The following is a 24,519-nucleotide window of genomic DNA, read 5'->3' on the forward strand; positions in this document are numbered from 1 at the left end:
CTATTGAAGTCTCTTTCTTGAATCCCCTGAGTGAGATCCTCCATCAGAAATACATTTGATTTGATGATTCACAATATTGTATGACCGATAGTGCTTTAACCAATCCAGAACTACATGCAGTTTTAAAAGAAGATGTTTGTTAACACTGATGAATCGTTAAGCAATTCAGACAGTTCAGTTCAGTTCAGTTGCTCAATTGTGTCCGACTCTTTTAGACCCCATAAACCACAAAATGCCAGGCCTCCCTGTCTATCACCAACTCCCAGAGTTTACCCAAACTCATGTCCATCGAGTCAGTGATGCCATCCAGCCATCTCATCCTCGGTCGTCCCCTTCTCCTCCTACCCCCAATCCCTCCCAGCATCAGAGTCTTTTCCAATGAGTCAACTCTTCGCATGAGGTGGCCAAAGTATTGGAGTTTCAGCTTTAGCATCAGTCCTTCCAATTAATATTCAGGATTGATCTCCTTTAGGATGGACTGGTTGGATGTCCTTGCAGTCCAAGGGACTCTCAAGAGTCTTCTCCAACAACACAGTTCAAAAGCATCAATTTTTTGGCACTCAGCTTTCTTTACAGTCCAACTCTCACAGACATACATGACTACTGGAAAAATCACAGCTTTGACTAAATGGACTTTTGCTGGCAAAGGAAGGTCTCTGCTTTTTAATATGCTGACTAGTTGGTCATAACTTTTCTTCTAAGAAGCAAATGTCTTTTAGTTTCATGGCTGTAGTCATCATCTGCAGTGATTTTGGAGCCCCCCAAAAATAAATTCTGTCACTGTTTCCATTGCTTCCCTGTCTATTTGCCATGAAGTGATAGGACCAGATGCCATGGTCTTAGTTTTCTAAATGTTGAGTTTTAAGCCAACTTTTTCATTCTTCTCTTTCACTTTCATCAAGAGGCTCTTTAGCTCCTTTTCAATTTCTGCCATACAGATGGTGTCATCTGAATTTCTGAGGTTATTGTTATTTCTCCCAGCAATCTTGATTCCAGCTTGTGCTTCATCTAGCTCAGTGTTTCTCATGATGTACTCTGCATATAAGTTAAATAAGCAGGGTGACAATATACAGCCTTGATGTATTCCCTTCCCTATTTGGAACCAGTCTGTTGTTCCATATCCAGTTCTAACAGTTGCTTCCTGGCCTGCATACAGATTTCTCAAGAGGCATGTCAGGTGGTCTGGTATTCCCATCTCTTTCAGAATTTCACCGTTTGTTGTGATCCACACAGTCAAAGGCTTTGGCATAGTCAATAAAGCAGAAATAGATGTTTTTCTGGAACTCTCTTGCTTTTTCGATGATCCAACAGATGTTGGCAATTTGACCTCTGGTTCCTCTGCCTTTTCTAAATCCAGCTTGAACATATGGAAGTTCATGGTTCACGTACTGTTGAAGTCTGGCTTGGAGAATTTTGAGCATTACTTTGCTAGCGTGTGAGATGAGTACAATTGTGCAGTAGTTTGAACATTCTTTGGCATTGCCTTTCTTTGGGATTGGAATGAAAACTGACCTTTTCCAGTCTTGTGGCCACTGCTGAGTTTTCCAAATTTGCTGGCATATTGAGTGAAGCACTTTCACAGCATCATCTTTCAGGATTTGAAATAGCTCAACTGGAATTCCATCACCTCTGCTAGCTTTGTTCATAGTGATGCTTTCTAAGGCCCACTTGACTTCACATTCCAGGATGTCTGGCTCTAGGTGAGTGATCACACCATCATGATTATCTGGGTCATGAAGATCTTTTTTGTACAGTTCTTCTGTGTATTCTTGCCAGTTCTTAATATCTTCTGCTTCCATTGCTGCTGCTGCTGCTTCTGCTAAGTTACTTCAGTCGTGTCCAACTCTGTGCGACCCCATAGACGGCAGCCCACCGGCTCCCCCATCCCTGGGATTCTCCAGGCAAGAACACTGGAGTGGGTTGCCATTTCCTTCTCTAATACATGACAGTGAAAAGTGAAAGTGAAGTCTCTCAGTCGTGTCCAACCCTCAGCGACTCCATGGACTGCAGCTTACCAGGCTCCTCCACCCATGGGATTTTCCAGGCAAGAGTACTGGAGTGGGGTGCCATCACCTTCTCCACTGCTTCTGTTAGGTCCATACCATTTCTGTCCTTTATTGTGCCCATCTTTGCATGGAATGTTCCCTTGGTGCCTCTAATGGTGCCTCTACTTTTCTTGAAGAGATATCTAGTCTTTCCTATTCTATTGTCTTCCTCTATTTCTTTGCACTGATCACTGAGCAAGGCTTTCTTATCTCTCCTTGCTATTCTTTGGAACTCTCCATTCAGATGGGTATATCTTTCCTTTTCTCCTTTGCTTTTAGCTTCTCTTCTTTTTTAAGCTATTTATAAGGCCTCCTCAGACAACCATTTTGTCTTTTTGCATTTTTTTTTTCCTTGGGGATGATCTTGATCCCTGCCTCCTGTACAGTGTCACAAACCTCTGTCCATAGTTCACCAGGCACTCCGTCTATCAGATCTAGTCCCTTGAATCTGTTTCTCACTTCCACTGTATAGTTGTAAGGGATCTGATTTACGTCATACCTGAATGGTCTACTGATTTTCCCTACTTTCTGCAGTTCAAGTCTGAATTTGAAAATAAGGAGTCCATGATCTGAGCCACAGTCAGCTCCCAGTCTTGTTTTTACTGACTGTATAGAGATTCTCCATCTTTGGGTGCAAATAATATAATCAATCTAATTTCAGTGTTGACCATCTGGTGATAACCATGTGTAGTCTTCTCTTGTGTGTTGGAAGAGGGTGTTTTCTATGACCAGTGTGTTCTCTTGGCAAAACTCTGTTAGCCTTTGCCCTGCTTCATTCTTTACTCCAAGCCCAAATTTGCCTGTTACTCCAGGTGTTTCTTGACTTCCTACTTTTGCATTCCAGTCCCCTATAATGAAAAGGACATCTTTTTGGGTGTTAGTTCTAGAAGGTCTTGTAGGTCTTCAAACCATTCAACTTCAGCTTCTTCGGCATTATTGGTTTGGGTATAGACTTGGCAAAGACTAATAGAGTTTTGCCAAGAAAAAGCACTGGTCATGGCACACACCCTCTTCCAACAACACAAGAGAAGACTCTACACGTGGACATCACCAGATGGTCAACACCAATATCAGATTGATTATATTCTTTGCAGCCAAAGATGGAGAAGCTCTATACAGTCAAGAAAAACAAGACCAGGAGCTGACTGTGGCTCAGATCTTGAACTCCTTATTGACAAATTCAGACTCAAATTGAAGAAAGTAGGGAAAACTGCTAGACCATTCAGGTATAACCTAAATCAAATCCCTTATGATTATACAGTGGAAGTGAGAAATAGATTTAATGGCCTAGATCTGATACATAGAGTGCCTGATGAACTATGGAAGGAGGTTTGTGACATTGTACAGGAGACAGGGATTAAGACCATCCCCATGGAAAAGAAATGCAAAAAAGCAAAATGGCTGTCTGGGGAGGCCTTACAAATAACTGTGAAAAGAAGAGAGGCGAAAAGCAAAGGAGAAAAGGAAAGATATAAGCATCTGAATGCAGAGATCCAAAGAATAGCAAGGAGAGATAAGAAAGCCTTCTTCAGCGATCAATGCAAAGAAATAGACGAAAAGAACAGAATGGGAAAGACTAGAGATCTCTTCAAGAAAATTAGAGATACCAAGGGAACATTTCATGCAAAGATGGGCTCGATAAAGGACAGAAATGGTCTGGACCTAACAGAAGCAGAAGATATTAAGAAGAGGTGGCAAGAATACATGGAAGAACTGTACAAAAAAGATCTTCATGACCAAGATAATCATGATGATGTGATCACTCATCTAGAGCCAGACATCCTGGAATGTGAAGTCAAGTGGGCCTTAGAAAGCATCACTATGAACAAAGCTAGTGGAGGTGATGGAATTCCAGTTGAGCTATTTCAAATCCTGAGAGATGATGCTGTGAAATTGCTGCATTCAGTATGCCAGCAAGTTTGGAAAACTCAGCAGTGGCCACAGGACTGGAAAAGGTCAGTTTTCATTCCAATTCCAAATAAAGGCAATGCAAAAGAATGCTCAAACTACCACACAATTGCAGTCATCTCACATGCTAGTAAAGTAATGCTCAAAATTCTCCAAGCCAGGCTTCAGCGATATGTGAACCGCGAACTCCCTGATGTTCAAGCTGGATTTAGAAAAGGCAGAGGAACCAGAGATCAAATTGCCAACATCCACTGGATCATGGAAAAAACAAGAGAGTTCCAGAAAAACATCTATTTCTGCTTTATTGACTATGCCAAAGCCTTTGACTGTGTGGATCACAACAAACTGTGGAAAATTCTTCAAGAGATGGGAATACCAGACCACCTAACCTGCCTCTTGAGAAATCTGTATGCAGGTCAGGAAGCAACAGTTAGAACTGGACATGGAACAACAGACTGGTTCCAAATAGGAAAAGGAGTACGTCAAGGCTGTATATTGTCACCTGCTTATTTAACTTATATTCAGAGCACATCATGAGAAACGCTGGACTGGAGGAAACACAAGCTGGAATCAAGATTGCCAGGAAAAATATCAATAACATCAGATATGCAGATGACACCACCCTTATGGCAGAAAGTGAAGAGGAACTAAAAAGCCTCTTGATGAAAGTGAAAGAGGAGAGTGAAAAAGTTGACTTAAAGCTCAACATTCAGAAAATGAAGATCATGACATCTGGTCCCATCACTTCATGAGAAATAGATGGGGAAACAGTGGAAACAGTGTCAGACTTTATTTTGAGGGGCTCCAAAATCACTGCAGATGGTGACTGCAGCCATGAAACTAAAAGACGCTTACTCCTTGGAAGAAAAGTTATGACCAATCTAGATAGTATATTCAAAAGCAGAGACATTACTTTGCTCACTAATGTCCGTCTAATCAAGGCTATGGTTTTTCCTGTGGTCATGTATGGATGTGAGAGTTGGACTGTGAAGAAGGCTGAGCACCGAAGAATTAATGCTTTTGAACTGTGGTGTTGGAGAAGACTCTTGAGAGTCCCTTGGACTGCAAGGAGATCCAAACAGTCCATTCTGAATGAGATACAACCAGTCCGTTCTGAAGGAGATCAACCCTGGGATTTCTTTGGAAGGAATGATGCTAAAGCTGAAGCTCCAGTACTTTGGCCATCTCATGCGAAGAGTTGACTCATTGGAAAAGATTCTGATGCTGGGAGGGATTGGGGGCAGGAGGAGAAGGGGACGACCAAGGATGAGATGGCTGGATGGCATCACGGACTCGATGGACGTGAGTCTGAGTGAACTCCAGGAGATGGTGATGGACAGGGGTGCCTGGCGTGCTGCGATTCATGGGGTCACAAAGAGTTGGACACGACTGAGTGACTGAACTCAACTGAACTGAACTGATAGACTTGGATTACTGTGATATTGAATGATTTGCCTTGGAAACAAACAGAGATCATTCTGTTGTTTTTGAGATTGCATCCAAGTACTGCATTTCGGACTCTGTTGACCATGATAGCTACTCCATTTCTTCTAAGGGATTCCTGCCCACAGTAGTAGATATAATGGTCATCTGAGTTAAATTCACCCATTCCAGTCCTTAGTTCACTGATTCCTAAAATGTTGATGTTCACTCTTGCCATCTCCAACTGTTTGACCACTTCCAATTTGCCTTGATTCATGGACCTAACATTCCAGGTTCCTATGCAATATTGCTCTTTACAGCATCAGACCTTGCTTCCATCACCAGTCACATCCACAACTAGGTATTGTTTTTGGTTTGGCTCCATCTCTTGATTCTTTCTGGAGTTATTTTTTCCACTGATCTCCAGTAGCATATTGGGCACCTACCGACCTGGGTAGTTCATCTTTCAGTGTCCTATCTTTTTTCCTTTTCATACTATTCATGGAGTTGTCAAGGCAAGAATACTGAAGTGGTTTACCATTCCCTTCTCCAGTGGACCATGTTTTGTCTACAGAAAAATTATAAGAGTGTATGAAGATGATATAAAAACAAAATAAGGAGCAATGGTGGGACCAGGCTTAAGGCTAGAAGAGGTGTCCACCTGCCCCTGGGGTCAGCTCTATCACATTGTTACTGCCTTTCCTGGCTTACTGCCCTAATGCCTCTGAGTGCTGATACGTTTCCCACAGCCTCAAGTGTTACTTCACACCTTCTCCTATGATAGGAGTTGTCCGTATGTCTGCAGTTGTCCATCCATCTTGAGCAGAGAGCTCCAGACCCAGAAAGGTAGCTGACGGTTGGTATTTGCTACATGTGGGTCACTGACTGTAAGTAGAACTTGCCTGTGGCTGTGCACTCCTTGCATGACAGCTCCATGTTTCCTGTAGGATATGGAAGCTGACCAAACAACCTTAGAGAGGAAAACACTCCGGAGAGCCATGTATTCAAGAGAGGCCAAAGCCCAACTGGAGGATGAAGACGAAGGTAGGTCTTTTAAAAAAAATATTCACATGGATAATAGGATATGGAAGTCTTCTTTGTCAATTGATGTGTGTCTATGTCAGTGCAGAATGACTAGCCACTTTGCAGAGCGGTGAAGGCAAGATCAAATACATAAAACTGAAAATGGACAGAATAGGAGTGAAATCAATATGCGTATATAGATGTATGTAAATAGGTGTGTGTTGTCAAATGAGGCATCTTGAGGGGTTCCCCACAGTGTGTTTGAGTTCTTTTGTGCTGTGTGTGAGAGAGCTGACAGGACAATGGGTCTAGACCCTTGTTCAGCTAAACTGGAAAGGTCTTCTCCAAATAAAATGTCAGTCCTTGGGAAATAAACAATACATGGGGAATACAGCAAAAATACTGCTTTGAAAGATTTATACTTGAGTCTGTAAGTTTTTACAGGGGTCTCATGATAATATAGCAATGAAGAATAAGAGTTAGAAAGCTATTTGTTGTGTTTCAATTTTCTGGATTTAATAAAATATAGTGGGTGAAAAAGGGTTTCCTGGAAATTTGAGGAATAAAATTAAATAGTTACATTGCTTTGACATTTGTTGCCAAAACATTTATAAGATAAACCATAAAAGTCCATAGAGTAAGTGTACTGTACTTCAGTCTTCCTACATGGATATTGGCCTAGGACCACATTTCCACGGGCCAGTGAAGAGAAGATTATCATTTTGAGCAGGACACCAAAATGGGCTATCTTTACATTTCAGATGATAATTATTCAGTGTTTGAGTAAATACTCATTGAGTAAAGGAATGAATGAATGAATGAATTTTTCACTCCCGTTTCTTAGATTTTAAAATGTTTTAAAAGAATATTTGGGGACTTCCCTGGTGGTCCAGTAGTTAGTGTTTTCACTGCTGTGGCCCCAGGTTCAATCTCCGGTCAGGGAACTAAGAGCCTGTAAGCCCCACGGAGCAGCCAAAAAAAGAGACTGTTTGGTACTATAAACAGATAGCCTTTAGAACTACAGTTACTCTCTCCAGTATGTCAGTGGTAAACGCAGCATTTGCAGAGCTGACTCTGTCCTGGGCTTGTTGTGTTTATTCAATTGTTCATATGTAAAATAAGATAGTGATACTTTTGTTTCAGAGTAAAAGAGGAAATGTGTAAGATTCCAGTACAGTACATATTACCTGCTAGGTTGCTGGTATTATCCTATGTCTGTTGAATCCACCAGGAAGGGAAAGAAAAGTAGTTATCCATATTGTTTCTGCTACTAACCATTGGCTAGATCATCATGCGGACAGACTAAGTTCTGAGGAAGTGAAAAAATGCTGACTTTTAGCCATAGGCAAGGTAAAATTTCAATTAATTTGGAAACAGAAAATGGATATTGAGGAGAAAGGTAGCAATCTGCAAGTGTCTACCTCTTTGATCATGCAAATTTCTAACTGTTTCACTCACAGACCCACCCTCACCAAAGGGTAGATTATCTGACACCTGATTTGTGGGTTTGTTTTTCTTTTTCCTTGAATATTTGAAAATGTCTTTATTTGGTACAGAATTCTAGGTAAAAACTGTTTTCCCTCAGACATTTGAAGGCTCTACTGCCTTCCAGTGTTGATTGATACCTCCTATCTGAGAATAGTGATTGCATGACTCTTTGCTGATGACATGTCTTTTCTCTCTGGAAGTGTTTGCAGTCTTCTCTTTGTCCTTTATGCTCTGAAATCGCAAAAGGATGTGCAGCTGTGGATCTTTTTCATTTCCCCTTTTCAGTTCTGGTCTTCCCTGGTGGCTCAGATGGTAAAGAACCTGCCAGCAATGCGGGAGACCTGGGTTTGATCCCTGCACTGAGAAGATCTCCTGGAGAAGGGCATGGCAACCCACTCCAGTATTCTTGCCTGGAGAATCCCCATGGACAGAGGAGCCTGGCAGGCTACCGTCCATGGGATCCCAAAGAGTCGGACATGACTGAGCATCTAAGCACAGCATTTCTCAGTTCTAATGCTGAGATTTGTTCCTCTTTTGTATCTAGCTCAAATATGAAGATCTTTGATGACAGATCAGTCTTCCTATCCTATCCATACCTAGATCTCTGTCATCTGATAATTGATAATCCAAATTACCTGTCTTTCCTACTCACAGCCTGCTCATTCTACAGTAGTGAAGTACATACAAGATGACTACAGTGAAAACTGTCTTTGGGAAAAGAAAGGGTGGGAAATACCACAGTCACTAAACCATTTGTTGTTGTTTAGTTGCTAAGTTGTGTCCAGTGCTTTGCAACCCCACGGACTGTAGCCCACCAGACTCCTCTGTCCATGGGATTCTCCAGGCAAGAATACTGGAGTGGGTTACCGTTTGCTTCTCCAAGGGATCTTCTGATCCAGGGATTAAACCCATGTGTCCTGCATTGCAGACAGATTCTTTACCACTGAGCCACCAGGGACGCCCTCACTAAACCATAAAAAGGACCAAATTTTACTGCTCAGGAAATACCATAGTTCCCTGTCCTTGCAATGGAATATGTTCTTAAAATAGCTGTCTAGAAGTTTCCAGGTGGTTTAAACAGCTGAGAGGAGCTCCCTACCCATTGTCCTCTGACCCTTGGCTTTGCCTTCAGGAAGGTTCCATTTTGCTCATGCACCTCCATGACCACATTTAAAATGAGCCACAGAGATTATGGATTATGCCCTCTTGAGCTATGCACAAATTTCAAAACCCATTTCCTCCTGGTGCAGTCTTACAGATTCAGAAATATAAAGTTCAAAATATTATAAATGTTTGCAAGTCTGGCATGTGGTTTTATTGACACACATTTCCTTCAATAACATAATAAACTTCTAGTCTGTAATTCTAGTTAGTTTACTGTAATAAATTAACAAGTTTTCTCATCCAAACATTTACTTTATTTTTTCATTTACTCATTCATTTATTCATTTTCACATATTTTTACATTTCTTTTGTGTTGAGGTGACATTGGTTTATAACATTATGTAAGTTTCATATGCACAACATTGTATTTCTGCTTCTGTAGAACCAACAGTATGCTCATCACCAAAAATGTATTTCAGGTCTGCCACTATACAGTTCAGTTCAGTTCAGTCGCTCGGTCCTGTCCGACTCTTTGCAACCCCATGAATCACAACACGCCAGGCCTCCCTGTCCATCACCAACGCCCGGAGTTCACTCAGACTCATGTCCATCGAGTCGGTGATGCCATCCAGCCATGTCATCCTCTGTCTTCCCCTTCTCCTCCTGCCCCCAATCCCTCCCAGCATCAGAGCATCCACTATACAGTAGATCCCCTTTATCCATTTCATCTTCCCCTCCACCTCTTTCCTTTTGGTAACCACTACTCTGTTCTCTGTATATCCATGTGTGTTTTTATGTGGTTTGAACTGTTCACTTACTTTGTTTCTTTTTCTTTGGTTGTTTTTTAAATTACACGTATGAGTGAAATGGGACAGTATTTTGTGTTTGTTCATCTGACTTGTTTCACTTAGCATAATGCCCTTATCAAGATCCATCCCTGTTGTCGCATATGGCAAGATTTTGGTCTTTTTTATGACTGAATATTATTTCATTGCATATATATACCACAGCCTCTTTATCCATTCATCTGTTAATGGGCACTCACCTATTTTTTTAAATGTTTATTTATTTGTTTGACTGTGTCGTCTTAGTGGTGTCACATGGGATCTTCGCTGAAGCATGCAGGGTGTTTAGATACAGCACACGCGGGCTGCTCTGTAGTCATGGCACATGTGCTCTGGAGCATGTGGGCTGAGTAGTGGTGGTGCATGGGCTTAACTGCCCCATGGCATGTGTGATCTTAGTTCTCTGAACAGGGATTGAACCTGCATCCCCTGCATTGAAAGGCAGATCCTTAACTACTGGACCACCAGGGAGGTCCCTCACCTGTTTTTTTTTTTTTTTCAAATGATGCTTTTCTTTGCTGAAAACATTTAAATTTCTAAGACTTGTATTTCTAAAATTTGATGAAGGTTTGTTGGTAGGTGGGAATAATACAAATTCTATATCTACCTGTTGCCTGTCAGAAGATTAAACAAGTGCTTCTTATGCAGAGGAAGAAGAGGAGGAAGATGAGGATGATAACATGTCCACGGTGATGAGGCTGAGGACTAAAATGCCATGGAAGACCTGTTGGCGGTACCTCACTTCTGGAGGATTCTTCTTGCTCTTCCTGATGATTTTCTCTAAGCTTCTGAAACATTCCGTCATTGTAGCGATAGACTACTGGCTGGCCACATGGACCTCAGAGTATAGTATAAACAGTACTGGAAAAGCTGACCAGGTACAGTGGGTTTTGTTTTTACATTATCTAAGAAATGCTGAGATTTTACTCTTATCTAGTTAGATACAAATAGTCCAGATGTCACAGGAATTTTGTGAGATTTTTTCTGTTTGTTTTTTGTTTATTTTATCGGAGTATAGTTGATTTACAATATTGTCTTCATTTCTGCTGTACAGCAAAGTGATTCAGGTATATATACCACACATTCTTTTTCATATTCTTTTCCACTGTGGCTTATTATAAGATACTGAATATAGTTTCCTGTGTGATAGAGTAGACCTTGTTGTTTACCCATTCTGTGTATAACACTTTACAGCTGCTAATCCTGAACTCCCAATCCATCCCTACCCTACCTGGCTCTCCCTTGGCAACCACAGGTCTCTTCTCTGTGACTTGTCACAGTACTTTTATAGTGATTCAATAGGTTAATTAGGGCAAGACCTGAAATATCATAAGAAATATTTAGTGATAATGCTTGGATTTAGATTCAAGGGAGTTATATACATGATATGTGTGTGTTTGTGTGTATAATATACACACAGGACTTTTGTTCTTGTTCTGATGGTATCTGATTTTAACTGCTATACCAATGAATTAGCTGGTCATTCTGAGATTATAGAGATAGAAAAAATGAACTTTATGATATAAAAAGTCAAGAATATTTCAAACCATAAAACTAACTCTAATGTTTCATCTACACTTTGGCAAACCCTGAAAGAGAGTGAAGGGAGCAACTGGGGACTCGGCCATGGGATTATGGTGGGGATACTGCCCTGAGTATCTCCAGGAGTATCCCCAGGAGAACTGCCCTCCTTCAACTGTGTAAATTAATGTGAGATAATAGAAATTGACAATATTGCCAGACTTTGACAATTGGTGCCCTAGCAAGAAAAAAACTCAGTTGATAATGTCATCTCTGCTTTTTTGTATTGGTTGCTTTTTAGACCTACTATGTCGCTGGATTTAGCATACTTTGTGGAGCAGGTATTTTCCTCTGCCTTGTTACATCTCTCACTGTGGAATGGATGGGTCTCACAGCTGCTAAAAATCTTCACCATAATCTCCTTAATAAGATAATTCTTGGACCAATAAGGTAAAAAGTGTAGTTATTTATTTTACAAAATGATAAAACTATGCATTTTGTGAAGTCTGAAATTTTAAATAATTTATTCAGTCTTTCAGCAGATGAATAGGGATCTTCTCATTTTTGTGACACCAAGATGTCTATTAGCAATGTTTAGGCTCCAGATCATTTAGAATTATCATACATCCAATCTGTTTATTGCCTAGATTCTTTGATACTACACCACTGGGACTGATTCTCAATCGCTTTTCAGCTGATACAAATATCATTGATCAGGTGAGTGCCTGAATTACTTCCAAGTTCAAAAATAAATTTCTCAGTATACACTAAACAACATTTTAAGATAAATCATGGATGGAATGGAAGGGAGGATGGAGAGGGAGGTTCAGAATGGGGAACACATGTACCCCCATGGCAGATTCATGTCAATATTTGCAAAACCAATACAATAATGTAAAGTAACAATAAATAAATAAAGAAAAAGGAATTTAAAAACTAAGATAAATCATGATTCCTGTTAACAGTAGAGGATTTCTAAAATCTAAATAAAAGCCTATTTGCATTCATATCAATATTACATATATACATAAATTTCTAGACTATGCAATATATGAAATATGCATAGATTTTTAGAATGAAATCTTAAAGGAAATAGATCAATTCAAAATAACTTATCCACATGGAAGAGGATACTTAGAGAATCAGCATGAAATAAAGAGAAATAGAAAAGAATGAACATTAAACTTTTTTATTGTAAAAAGAAGTGATTTTAATGTGTTGTATCTCAATTCATAGTAACGATCTTAAAGTTTAGAATTAATGCAGAGTGTCTCCCAGAAGTAAAGAATGGAATACCAAGTTGTCTTAGATGTCTTTTACTTTTATTACGTTGAAGTGATATTAGATGGTGTGATAATTTAAGAAGAGCAATATTGCATAGGAACCTGGAATGTTAGGCCCATGATACAAGGCAAATTGGAAGTGGTCAAACAGGAGATAGCAAGAGTGAACGTTGACATTCTAGGAATCAGCAAACTAAAATGGACTGGAATGGGTGAATTTAACTCAGATGACCATTATATCTACTACTGTGGGAAGGAATCCCTTAGAAGAAATGGAGTAGCCATCATGGTCAACAAAAGAGTCCGAAATGCAGTATTTGGATGCAATCTCAAAAACGACAGAATGATTTCTATTCATTTCCAAGTCAAACCATTCAGTTATCATGGTAATCCAATCTATGCCCCAACCAGTAACACTGAAGAAGCTGAAGTTGAACAGTTCTATGAACACCTACAAGACCTTTTAGAACTAACACCCCAAACAAGATGTCCTTTTCATTATAGGGGGCTGAAATTCAAAAGTAGGAAGTCAAGAAACACCTGGAGTAACAGGCAAATTTTGCCTTGGAGTACAGAATGAAGCAGGGTAAAGGCTAATAGAGTTTTGCCAAGAGAATTCACTGGTCATAGAAAACACCCTCTTCCAACAACACAAGAGAAGACTCTACACATGGACATCACCAGATGGTCAACACCAAAATCAGATTGATTATTCTTTGCAGCCAAAGATGGAGAAGCTCTATACAGTCAGCAAAAACAAGACCAGGAGCTGACTGTGCCTCAGATCATGAACTCCTTATTACCAAATTCAGACTTAAATGAAGAAAGTAGGGAAAACCACTAGACCATTCAGGTATGACCTAAATCAAATCCCTTATGATTATACAATGGAAGTGAGAAACAGATTCAAGGGACTAGATCTGATAGACAGAGTGCCTGATGAACTATGGACGAAGGTTCCTGACACTGTACAGGAGGCAGGGATCAAGACCATCCCCAAGGAAAAGAAACGCAAAAAAGCAAAACGGCTGTCTGAGGAGGCCTTACAAATAGCTGTGAGAAGAAGAGAAGTGAAACCAAAGGAGAAAAGGAAAGATATAAGTATCTGAATGGAGAGTTCCAAAGAATAGCAAGGAGAGATAAGAAAGCCTTCTTCAGTGATCAATGCAAAGAAATAAAAGAAAACAAAAGAATGGGAAAAACTAGAGATCTCTTCAAGAAAATTAGAGATACTAAGGGAACATTTCATGCAAAGATAGGCTCAATAAAGGACAGAAATGGTCTGGACCTAACAGAAGCAGAAGATATTAAGAAGAGGTGGCAAGAATACACAGAAGAACTGTACTAAAAAGATCTACATGACCCAGATAATCATGATGATGTGATCACTCACCTAGAGCCAGACATCCTGGAATGTGAAGTCAAGTGGGCCTTAGAAAGCATCACTATGAACAAAGCTAGTGGAGGTGATGGAATTCCAGTTGAGCTATTTCAAATCCTGAAAGATGATGCTGTGAAAGTGCTTCACTCAATATGCCAGCAAATCTGGAAAACTCAGCAGTGGCCACAGGACTGGAAAAGGTTAGTTTTCATTTCAATCCCAAAGAAGGGCAATGCCAAAGAATGCTCAAACTACTGCACAATTGCACTCATCTCACTGGCTAGTGAAGTAATGCTCAAAATTCTCCAAGCCAGGCTTCAGCAATACATGAAGCATGAACTTCCATATGTTCAAGCTGGATTTAGAAAAGGCAGAGGAACCAGAGATCAAATTGCCAACATCCACTGGATCATCAAAAAAGCAAGAGACTTCCAGAAAAACATCTATTTCTGCTTTATTGACGATGCCAAAGCCTTTGACTGTGTGGATCACAACAAACTGTGGAAAATTCTGAAAGAGATGGGAATACCAGACCACCTGACCTGCCTCTTGAGAAATCTGTATGCAGGTGAGGAAGCAACAGTTAGAACTGGACATGGAACAACAGACTGGTTCCAAATAGGAAAAGGAGTACGTCAAGGCTGTATATTGTCACCCTGCTTATTTAACTTCTATGCAGAGTACATCATGAGAAATGCTGGGTTGGAGGAAACACAAGCTGAAGTCAAGATTGCTGGGAGAAATATCAATAACCTCAGATATACAGATGACACCACCCTTATGGCAGAAAGTGAAGAGGAACTAAAAAGCCTCCTGATGAAAGTGAAAGAAGAGAGTGAAAAAGTTGGCTTAAAGCTCAACATTCAGAAAACGAAGATCATGGCATCCAGTCCCATCACTTCATGGGAAATAGATGGGGAAACAGTGGAAACAGTGTCAGACTTTTTTTGGGAGGGTGCTCCAAAATCGCTGCAGATGGTGACTGCAGCCATGAAATTAAAAGACGCTTACTGCTTGGAAGAAAAGTTATGACCAATCTAGATAGTACATTGAAAAGCAGAGACATTGCTTTGCCAACAAAGGTCCGTCTAGTCAAGGCTATGGTTTTTCCAGTGGTCATGTATGGATGTGAGAGTTGGACTGTGAAGAAAGCTGAGCGCTGAAGAATTGATGCTTTTGAACTGTGTTGTTGGAGAAGACTCTTGAGAGTCCCTTGGACCGCAAGGAGATCCAACTAGTCCATTCTGAAGGAGATCAGCCCTGTGATTTCTTTGGAAGGAATGATGCTAAAGCTGAAGCTCCAGTACTTTGGCCACTCATGCGAGGAGCTGACTCATTGGAAAAGACCCTGATGCTGGGAGGGATTGGGGGCAGGAGGAGAAGGGGATGAACGAGGATGAGATGGCTGGATGGCATCACCGACTCGATGAACATGAGTTTGAGTGAACTCTGGAAGTTGATGATGGACAGGGATGCCTGGCGTGCTGCGATTCATGGGGTCACAAAGAGTTGGACACAACTGAGTGACTGAACTGAATTGAACTGATATTTTAGGGAATATTTCAAGGATGCCCGGTTTAGTCTTAGGTACTTAGGCCTCCAGAAGTTTGTCCTGAAATTAAAGACCTCAGAGTCTGAAACTGGATCTCTCTATGAACAGACTCTTTAGGGTGATTGAGTGAAGATTAGCAAATTCAGTCCTTTCCTTTTTTGATTTTCCAAAATGGCCTCAAGAACACCTAAATTACTATCAATTAAGGTAAAGAATGATTCATGCAGCTGACTAAAATATATGTTGAAAATTTTTTAGGTTTTCACAGTATGTGTGTCAGATTATGCTGCACCTAAAACACTTCCTAAGGAGTACGTATAGGAAAAGAAGAGACAGAACACTCTTTATTTGAAAGATGACACTATTGCTATCTAGAGAGTTCAGGCAGTTGATATGAAAGAATCAACTAGGAAGCTCAGCAAAGCATTTACATTAGACATGATACAAAAGCCAGTAACTTTCTCTCCACCAATTAAACAATTATGTGAAAAATACATTTAACCTATAATAACAGCAAAAACTATGAAGATAGAAATAAGCCTAGTATGAAGAAAAGTGATTCAACTATCCTGGAAATCATAAAAATCCTGTGTGTGTGTCTGTGTGTGTGTATACTTTCCTTATCAGATACCTAAGAAATACTATGAAATTAAAACACTCAAAAAACAACAACAACAACAACAACACTCTAATGATTACAGAAAACAAGTTGATGAAAACAATGAAACTGAGAACTCAAAAACACTAGTTTATCTTGACTCAGTAATAATGGGAATGTTTTTTCAGTAACATTGGGGCAATTGTGTTGGGGCAATTAACTATTTATAAAATACACAGCAAATTCACTTGTAATAAAGGAGGCCATCTAATAACATAAAACTATAAAATAAAATGTAGAAGAGTAATTTTAGAAACCATGGGGAGTGTCTTTATAAGACATAGAACTCAAAAACAATAAGAAAAAAAGCCAACAGAAATGACTTTAAAATTTTAAATTTCTATTGAGGTAAAAGCACCATATTTAAAATATAATACATTCTTTGGGAGAAAAACTGGCAACTCATGTAAAGAAAGAGGATAAACATCAATGATATGTAAAGAGCATCTAAAAATCAATAAGGAAGATAAACAATCCAGTTGAAAAGCATGCAAAGAATATAAGGAAGCGATTAAAATTATTAGAGGGATAGCTAAAGAGTTTTTAAATACTATTCAGCCTTTAAAAAGAAATAGATTTGTATAGAGTGGCATGGGAAGGTTTACAATCCATCTTATTCAGTAAAACAAAGCAAGCAAATGGACAAATGAGGTTTAGAGTTTATGTTTATGCTATTTGTATTAAATAGTTTATGCTATTTGTTTAAAAAACCCATAAGATATTAATAAATAGGTAGATAGGTAAATAACTGACCACTGGTTAAGCAGATAGGTAGAAAGATGGATAAATATGCTAAACAATTGGAAGTGAGTGAAATTGAAGGAGTGATGAATTGCTTACAATGAAAATGTTTATATATTAATTTTGGAACTAATTATGTAACAATATAAAATCAATGTGTTGTTGCCTTATTACCAATGTTTTATTTGAGCTAAAACATTTTCCCTTCAAACTACCTTCTTAACAGCATATCCCTCCAACTTTGGAATCTCTAACTCGGTCAACACTGCTCTGCGTGTCTGCAATTGGCATGATTTCTTACGCTACCCCTGTGTTCCTGGTTGCACTTGTGCCTCTTGGGGTCGCCTTTTATTTTATCCAGAAATACTTCCGAGTGGCCTCTAAGTAAGTAAAGCACTGCTCTGTTCATCTTCAAAAGCCTGTATATTTGATTGACTATGATTCAGATTTGCTATAATATTTTGGTGGCTCAGATGGTAAAGAATCTGCCTGCAATGCAGGAGACCTGGGTTCGATCCCTAGGTCAGGAAGATCCCCTGGAGAAGGGCATGGCTACCCACTCCAGTATTCTTGCCTGGAGACTCCCACGGACAGAGGAGCCTGGCAGGCTACAGTCCATGGGATCGCAGAGTCGGGCATGGCTGAGTGACTAACACTTTCACTTTTCTCCAGATAAGGTATGGAATTTGGAAAAGAAACAATTTAACTTAATGAAACCTATCCTGATATTATGTTTCATTTAGTGAGATATTTTGTTTCCATGGCTTCCCTTGTGGCTCAGCTGGTAAAGAATCCGCCTGCAATATGGGAAACCTGGGTTCAATCCCTGGGTTGGGAAGATCCCCTGGAGAAGGGAAAAGGCTACCCACTCCAGTATTCTAGCCTAGAGAGTTCCATGGACTGTATAGTCCGTGGGGTCACAAACAGTCAAACACGACTGAACAACTGTCCCTTTCATTTTGCTTCTGTAATTGGTTGTCTGAGCCTTTACATAGTACTAGACTCCTGTGAACAAGTTGATTGATCTGGTTGAGTTTTAAGTCCATAGACTATTTTTCATTCCATGGCCCTTTCTCTGAACATGGCAATGACAGAAAATTTATGAAACCAAAGATAGTCCCAAAGGATAAGTAATTTAATATTATATTCTGCAAGTGGGGAAATAAAAATATTTTCAAATGAGTAAAATGAACTCTGTAAAAGATTAGTAGAAGTAAAAAAAGTTAAAGGGATAAATCAGAGTGATAACTATAAAAGCAGAGAATCTTGAATGTCTGGTAAGAGTACTGTAACTTTAAGAGGAAAATTTCCAACTTTAATTGGAGATTTCCAGATTGGGTTATTTAACATGCCCTTGAATATCCAGCCAAATGAAAGATAGCCGTGAATTTTTAATTCTTCTGCTAATATAAGATTTATCATTTGCTGAGATGTTGAATAATTAAGTGAAATATAGTACTAGCTGTTTTGAAATTTCCAGTTTAACTTTGAAGTTCTGCCTTAATAGTACTGTAAATTTTATATCATTGCAGCAATCTCTTTATTTCAACAAACACTTATTAGGCATTTAGTGTGCTGTAAATAACTGCACAAGCCATGTGGCAGAGGAAGAGATCAACATGGCAAGAAGCAGCTCCCAAGAAATTACAGTTTCTTGGGAAGATAAAACATAAATAAGGTAACCCTCATATGTGGATTAAGTGCTGGAATAGGAAGCCAGACATAGAGTTTATTCAGTAAATTGAAAAGATTTAATAGGACTTGAGGGCAGGGAGGATGAAAAAATTATATATATATATATATATATATATATATATATATATATATATATATATATAAGTTAACAGGAAAAAGCAGGATAAAGATTGGGAATCTCTGGATTATACCTGCAAATTTTTTTTTCTTGCTACATTTCATTATTCATTCAATTTAGAGACAGGCTGGTTTACCATTAATCTCTGTAGTCTTGTCTTTTCCAGAATGTTACATGATTGGAATCATATAGTATGTGGTCAGATTAGCTACTTTCTCTTAGAAATAAGCACTTAAGATTCATCTGTGTTTTTTCATGGCTTCAAAGCACATTCATAAAATAGAATATTATAAAAATAATTTATCATTAAATAATATTCTATTTTATGAATTGCCATATTTTGTTTATCCATTTACCTGTTGAAGGACATCTTAGTTGCTTCTAGTTTGGGATTATAAATATTATGAATGTGTGTGTGCATACATGCTCAGTTGTGTCTGACTCTTTGCAACCCCTTGGATTGTAGCCCTCCAGGCTTTCTGCCCATTGAATTTTCCAGGCAGGAATGCTGGAGTGGGTTGCCATTTCCACCTCGAGGTTATTTTCTCCACCCAGGGATCAAACCCACATCTCCAGAGTCTCCTGCATTGGCAGGTGGATTCTTTAGCACTGAGCCACCAGGGAAGCCATTACTATTATGAGTAAAACTACTGTAAATATTTGTATGGAGATTTTCGTGTGGACATAGGTTTTAAAATTAGTTGGGTAAATACATGAGAGCATGATTACTTGATAGTATGGTAAAACTGTTTAGTTTTATGAAAAACTGAAAAATTGGCTTCCAAAATAGTTGTTTATTTGCAATATTTCTGAAAAAAAATGTTGTTTCTCCCATGGGGCTATGAATTAGGATCCCTCAAATGTTAGGAACATATGTTAAACCTAAAGTGCCTTTTGATCTCTAGCCTCTTCTCTTTGCTCATAGAAAATTCAGACCAGAAGGAAGAGGCTAGCCATTACATTTGCTCTCTCATTTCTTCTGGTATTACTGTTGATGTTGCTTGCTGGAGGGGCAGAAAAGTTCAGTCACTTCCTTTCTGCTGGCTGTTTCCAAATCTCTTTTTGCTTTCTCACCACTGATATTCAACAGTCATGTTTGACTGTTGAATAACAGTAACAGTCATGTTACTTCAGACTCATGCTCATGTGGACCTGTTTTCATCCCTGGGCAATAGAAATTGAGTACAGAGGCCAAGCAAATAATCCTAGTTCTTTACAGATTTTAATTGCTAAGTCTTTTCATTATTGTAGATTATTAAAATATGGAAGGGATGGTCATTTTTAAAGATTGAACTTTGATAATGGATTATAAACCATTTTTATTTGAAATTCTCTGGTCATTTGCAAATAGGACCACATCATATTAAATCTCATCCATAAAAAGAAACCTCTAGATTGAGGTTCTAAAGAAAACACTCATATTGAAAATCTTGAGCAATTTAACACACTATTTTGTAAACACCAAAGGGAATTAAAGTGGGGACTTATTGTTGTTCAGTCACTCAGTCATGTCTGACTCTTTGCCATCCCATGGACTGCTGCAGGCCAGTCTTCCCTGTCCTTCACTGTATCCCAGAGTTTGCTCAGATTCATGTCCATTGAGTCGATGATGCCATCTAACCATCTCATACTCTGCCGCCCCGCTCTTCTCCTGCCCTCAATCTTTCCTAGCATCAGACAGGAAATGCCATTGAATTTCGAATATCTAACATCAAAGGCCCATGTGTAGCTAGCTCTGTAAATAAGCTTTCCTATTTATAGGAGAATAAGGTCAAACTGTACCCTCACCTTTCTGGTTTCATAAAACACAGTCCTGTAAAAAGAGGTTCCTCTTTCCTCATCTTTTCCCCTTCATGTCAGACCTCAATGTAGTGACCACCTGTTGCTTGTGTCAAATTTACAAATAGCCACTGAGTTTTCTGTTTAACAATCACAGACTTTACATTCCTTCATATTCATCCTCCTCTTCACCCCTCTCCTTCCCTCCCCTCATTGAGTTTCTGAAGTGAGAAATTCATTTTAGAAACTCACAAAAGGACTTTGCCTTTGGTCATGGGAGAACCCAGGCAGTCCCCAAAGATCTAAGATTATTTAACAGTTGAAGATTATGTAACAAAGTAATCAGTTCCATTGACTGACAAGTGAATATCAGCGCTGCTACTCTTGATTCCCTCCACCCCCAAAACCTAAGAAAGACAGAAAAGAAAGCTGAAAAGAAAAATAAAATCATGTTTTGAAATGTGTGATAGAACTGTTAGCCTTCTAGAAAGGCTAGCTTGTGTGATTTACAAAGTTGTCTAGAGTGTGCATCTTTATAGAAAGGGTCTGATTCAGGCATTTGCCCACCAGCCATTCACTGAGCACTTTATTTACCTAAAAATATATATTAACACTTGGAGGACCAGTGAATGCCAGTTCTATTTAGGGAGGAACTCAATCTCATTGTGGCTGAAGCCAAACTCATTATCTGTCTCTTCTGGTATCTTTATTCTCTGTCTCCCATCTTCCAAGTCTGCTAAGTAACAAACAAACAAACAAAGCATACTTGACTCCCCTCTCTTTTAAAATTTGTTTTATTTTTAATTGAAGTATAATTTACAATATTGTGTTGGTTTCAAGTGTACAGCAAAGTCGTGTCAGACTCTTTGTGGCCCTATGGACTGAAGCCTACCAGGCTTCTCTGTCCATGGGATTCTCCAGGCAAGAACTCTGGAGTAGGTTGCCATGCCCTCCTCCAAGGGATCTTCCTCACCCAGGGACAGAACCCACGTCTCTTATGTCTCCTGCATTGGCAGGCAGATTCTTTAGCTAGTACCACCTGGGAAGCCCATGCATGTCCATGTATATACATATACTTTTCCAGATTCTTTTCCACTATAGGTTATTATGACACAGCATAGTTCCCTGTGCTGTACAGTAGGTCCTTGCTGTTTACCAATCTATATAGTAATATGTATATGCTAATCCCAGATTCCTAACTTCTCTCTTCCCAATCGCCTTTGGTAGCCATAAGTTTGTTTTCTGTGTCTGTGTGGCTCTTCTCTCTTACTCATTCTGCTACAATGAGTTGACTGTAGCAGTTTAGAAGGCTGCTTCTAATAAGCTATCTCACAATCTCCCCCTATATTAAATTGTACCAGCATCACACCTAATTCAGAATTTTTGAAAAGTTCTGATAAACTGTCCTTACTCATTCTCTTCCATCCTTTACACTGCCTCCAAATTATGCAGCTTTCAGCAACCTCGGGTCATTTTATTTCTAGTCCTCAGTGATTTTTCCCAGCCCATTCAGGATCTTCTACCGTCTAGCCCCTCCCCCCATTGCTTGTCCAGCCTTTTCCCATGACAACATCCCCAAAGGACTCTGGTCACCAGCCAGATTGAATTCACCAGTTCTTTAGTCCTCTGTACTTGCTCTGGTTTGTTCCCTTAGCTGGAATGCACTTCTTGTCTGTTTGGTTGAAGCACACTGCTCATGCTTGAGGTTTGGCCTAAGTAACACCTGCTCAAAGAAAACATTTCCCATCTCCTACATTAATTGCTCCTTCCTATGTGTTCCCATAAAAGTTTACTTTAACTGTGATACAAAATTGATATTTTTTGTACAACACATCACATTCAGCCTGGACCCATGTTTATTATGTAATATTTATTTTTCTCTTCCTCTTTAGATTATCAGCTGTTGGATTTTTTTGGTTGCATGTTGGAGGAAAATATGTGCGTTGGCCAAAAAGTTTGTTCAGATTTTTCCAAAAGATGTGATGGGAAAATCCAAATGAACCTTTTGGCCCACCCAGTAGTTACTCTGGCAAATAATAACCTTAATTTAGAATGAACAAAGCCCCCAGATCAGACAGTAAAGAATCTGCCTGCAGTGCAGGATACCCGGGTTCAATCCTTGGGTTGGAAAGATCCCCTGGAGAAGGGAATAGCAACCCCACTCCAGTATTCTTGCCTGGAGAATTCCAGGGACAGAGGAACCTGGCAAGCTACAGTCCTTGGTGTCTCAGAGTTGGAAACGACTGAGTGACTGACACACACACACAGTATTCTTTGAGTCTGAATGAGTGTAAAGTTTATTTTTGTACTCGTCTCTGTCCTAGGGACCTCCAGGAACTTGATGACAGTACCCAGCTCCCTCTGCTTTGCCACTTCTCAGAAACTGCTGAAGGACTCACCACCATTCGGGCATTTAGGTAAGTAAACATATTTTCATTTTGTTGATTCTGCAGTTACATCATCAACGAATACTTGCCTACAAATAACAGATCATTGCTCCCATTTTCCAAGGCCCACTGTGTGTATGCCTCTGTTCTAAACTAATAGCAAGAAAAACATGACAATAAATGATCACAGAGTGCTTCCCACGTGGCTCACTGGTAAAGAATCTGCCTGCCAGTGCAGGAGATTCGGGTTCAATCCCTGGGTCAGGAAGATCCCCTGGAGAAGGAAATGACAACCTTCTTCAGTATTGTTGCCTGGGAAATCCCATGGACAGAAGAGTCTGGCGGACTGCAGTCTATGGAGTTGCAAGAAGAGTTGGACGTGATTTAGTGACTCAACAACAACAACAACAAATGATCATAGAGTTTAGTTATTTGAAATTTTAACAAAAAATAAAGAAAGAACTCAGCATCATGTTGGGTAGTTACTACCTGTGTGATTTAGGCTAGGCGTTTGAATTCCCTAACCTCATCTGTGGAATAGGGAAAACCATTTTGCTTTTTAGGGTTTTTGGATTAATTGATATAATGCATGTAAAGCATTAGGGCTTCCCTGGTAGCTCAGCTGGAGTGAATGTACCTGCATTGCAGGGGAATCTGGTTCAATTCATGGGTCCAGAAGATGCCTGGAGAAAGGATAGGCTACCCACTCCAGTATTCTTGGGCTTCCCTTGTGGCTCAGATGGTAAAGAATCCATCTGCAATGCAGGAGACCTGGCTTCGATCCCTAGATTGGGAAGATCCCCTGGAGGAGGAAACGGCAACACACTCCAGTATTCTTGCCTGGAGAATCCCATGGACAGAGGAGCCTAGTGGGCAATAGTCCATGGGGTTGCAAAGAGTTGGACAGGACTGAGTGACTTTCACTTTTCATATAAAGCATTGGCTTCCCTTGTGGCTCAGTGGTAAAAACTCTGCCTGCAGTGCAGGAGATGGTGGTTCAGTCCCTGGATTGAGAAGATCCCCTGGAGGAGGCAATAGCTACCCACTCCAGAGCCCTTTCTGGACAATCCCATGGACAGAGGAGCCTGGCAGGCTACAGTCTGTGGGGTCACAAAGAGTTGGATGCAACTGAGCACACATCTAAAGCATTAACCACAGTGATTAGCAAAGAAGTAATATAGAATCTAAAATACATGCATTAATAATAATGATAAAAGAATGTTATTACACCAAAGTTACTTCAGACTTTAAATAGTTTTCTTCAATGTCAGTAAACATTGAAGTAATATCCCAAGATTTTCATCAAAAGAGTTTGCTTAATACTCAAAAAATTACCTGACTCTATTAAAGGAGATCAGTCCTGGGTATTCTTTGGAAGGACTGATGCTAAAGCTAAAACTCCAATACTTTGGCCACCTCATGCAAAGAGTTGATTCATTGGAAACGACTCTGATGCTGGGAGGGATTGGGGGCAGGAGGAGAAGGGGACGACAGAGGATGAGATGGCTGGATGGCATCATGGACTCGATGGACATGGCCTGGTGTGCTGCAATTCATGGGGTTGCAGAA

The 24,519-nt window shown here is 39.7% G+C and overlaps 1 protein-coding gene across 11 annotated transcripts in view; it reads left to right on the forward strand.

Annotated features, from left to right (window-relative positions):
• The window catches only part of ABCC9 (ATP binding cassette subfamily C member 9), a 169,192-nt gene that overhangs the window by 102,558 nt on the left and 42,115 nt on the right, over nucleotides 1-24,519 (forward strand). For all 11 annotated transcript variants that reach the window (XM_069585551.1, XM_069585550.1, XM_069585555.1 and 8 more), the window contains 6 exons: nucleotides 6,323-6,419; nucleotides 10,484-10,713; nucleotides 11,658-11,806; nucleotides 12,004-12,073; nucleotides 17,198-17,355; nucleotides 22,888-22,980. In XM_069585551.1, the coding sequence (XP_069441652.1) occupies nucleotides 6,323-6,419; nucleotides 10,484-10,713; nucleotides 11,658-11,806; nucleotides 12,004-12,073; nucleotides 17,198-17,355; nucleotides 22,888-22,980 (797 nt within the window). The remainder of the gene's footprint in view (nucleotides 1-6,322; nucleotides 6,420-10,483; nucleotides 10,714-11,657; nucleotides 11,807-12,003; nucleotides 12,074-17,197; nucleotides 17,356-22,887; nucleotides 22,981-24,519) is intronic.

Source organism: Ovis canadensis, chromosome 3 (assembly GCF_042477335.2).
Source record: "Ovis canadensis isolate MfBH-ARS-UI-01 breed Bighorn chromosome 3, ARS-UI_OviCan_v2, whole genome shotgun sequence".
In the NCBI taxonomy this organism is placed as follows: domain Eukaryota; kingdom Metazoa; phylum Chordata; class Mammalia; order Artiodactyla; family Bovidae; genus Ovis; species Ovis canadensis.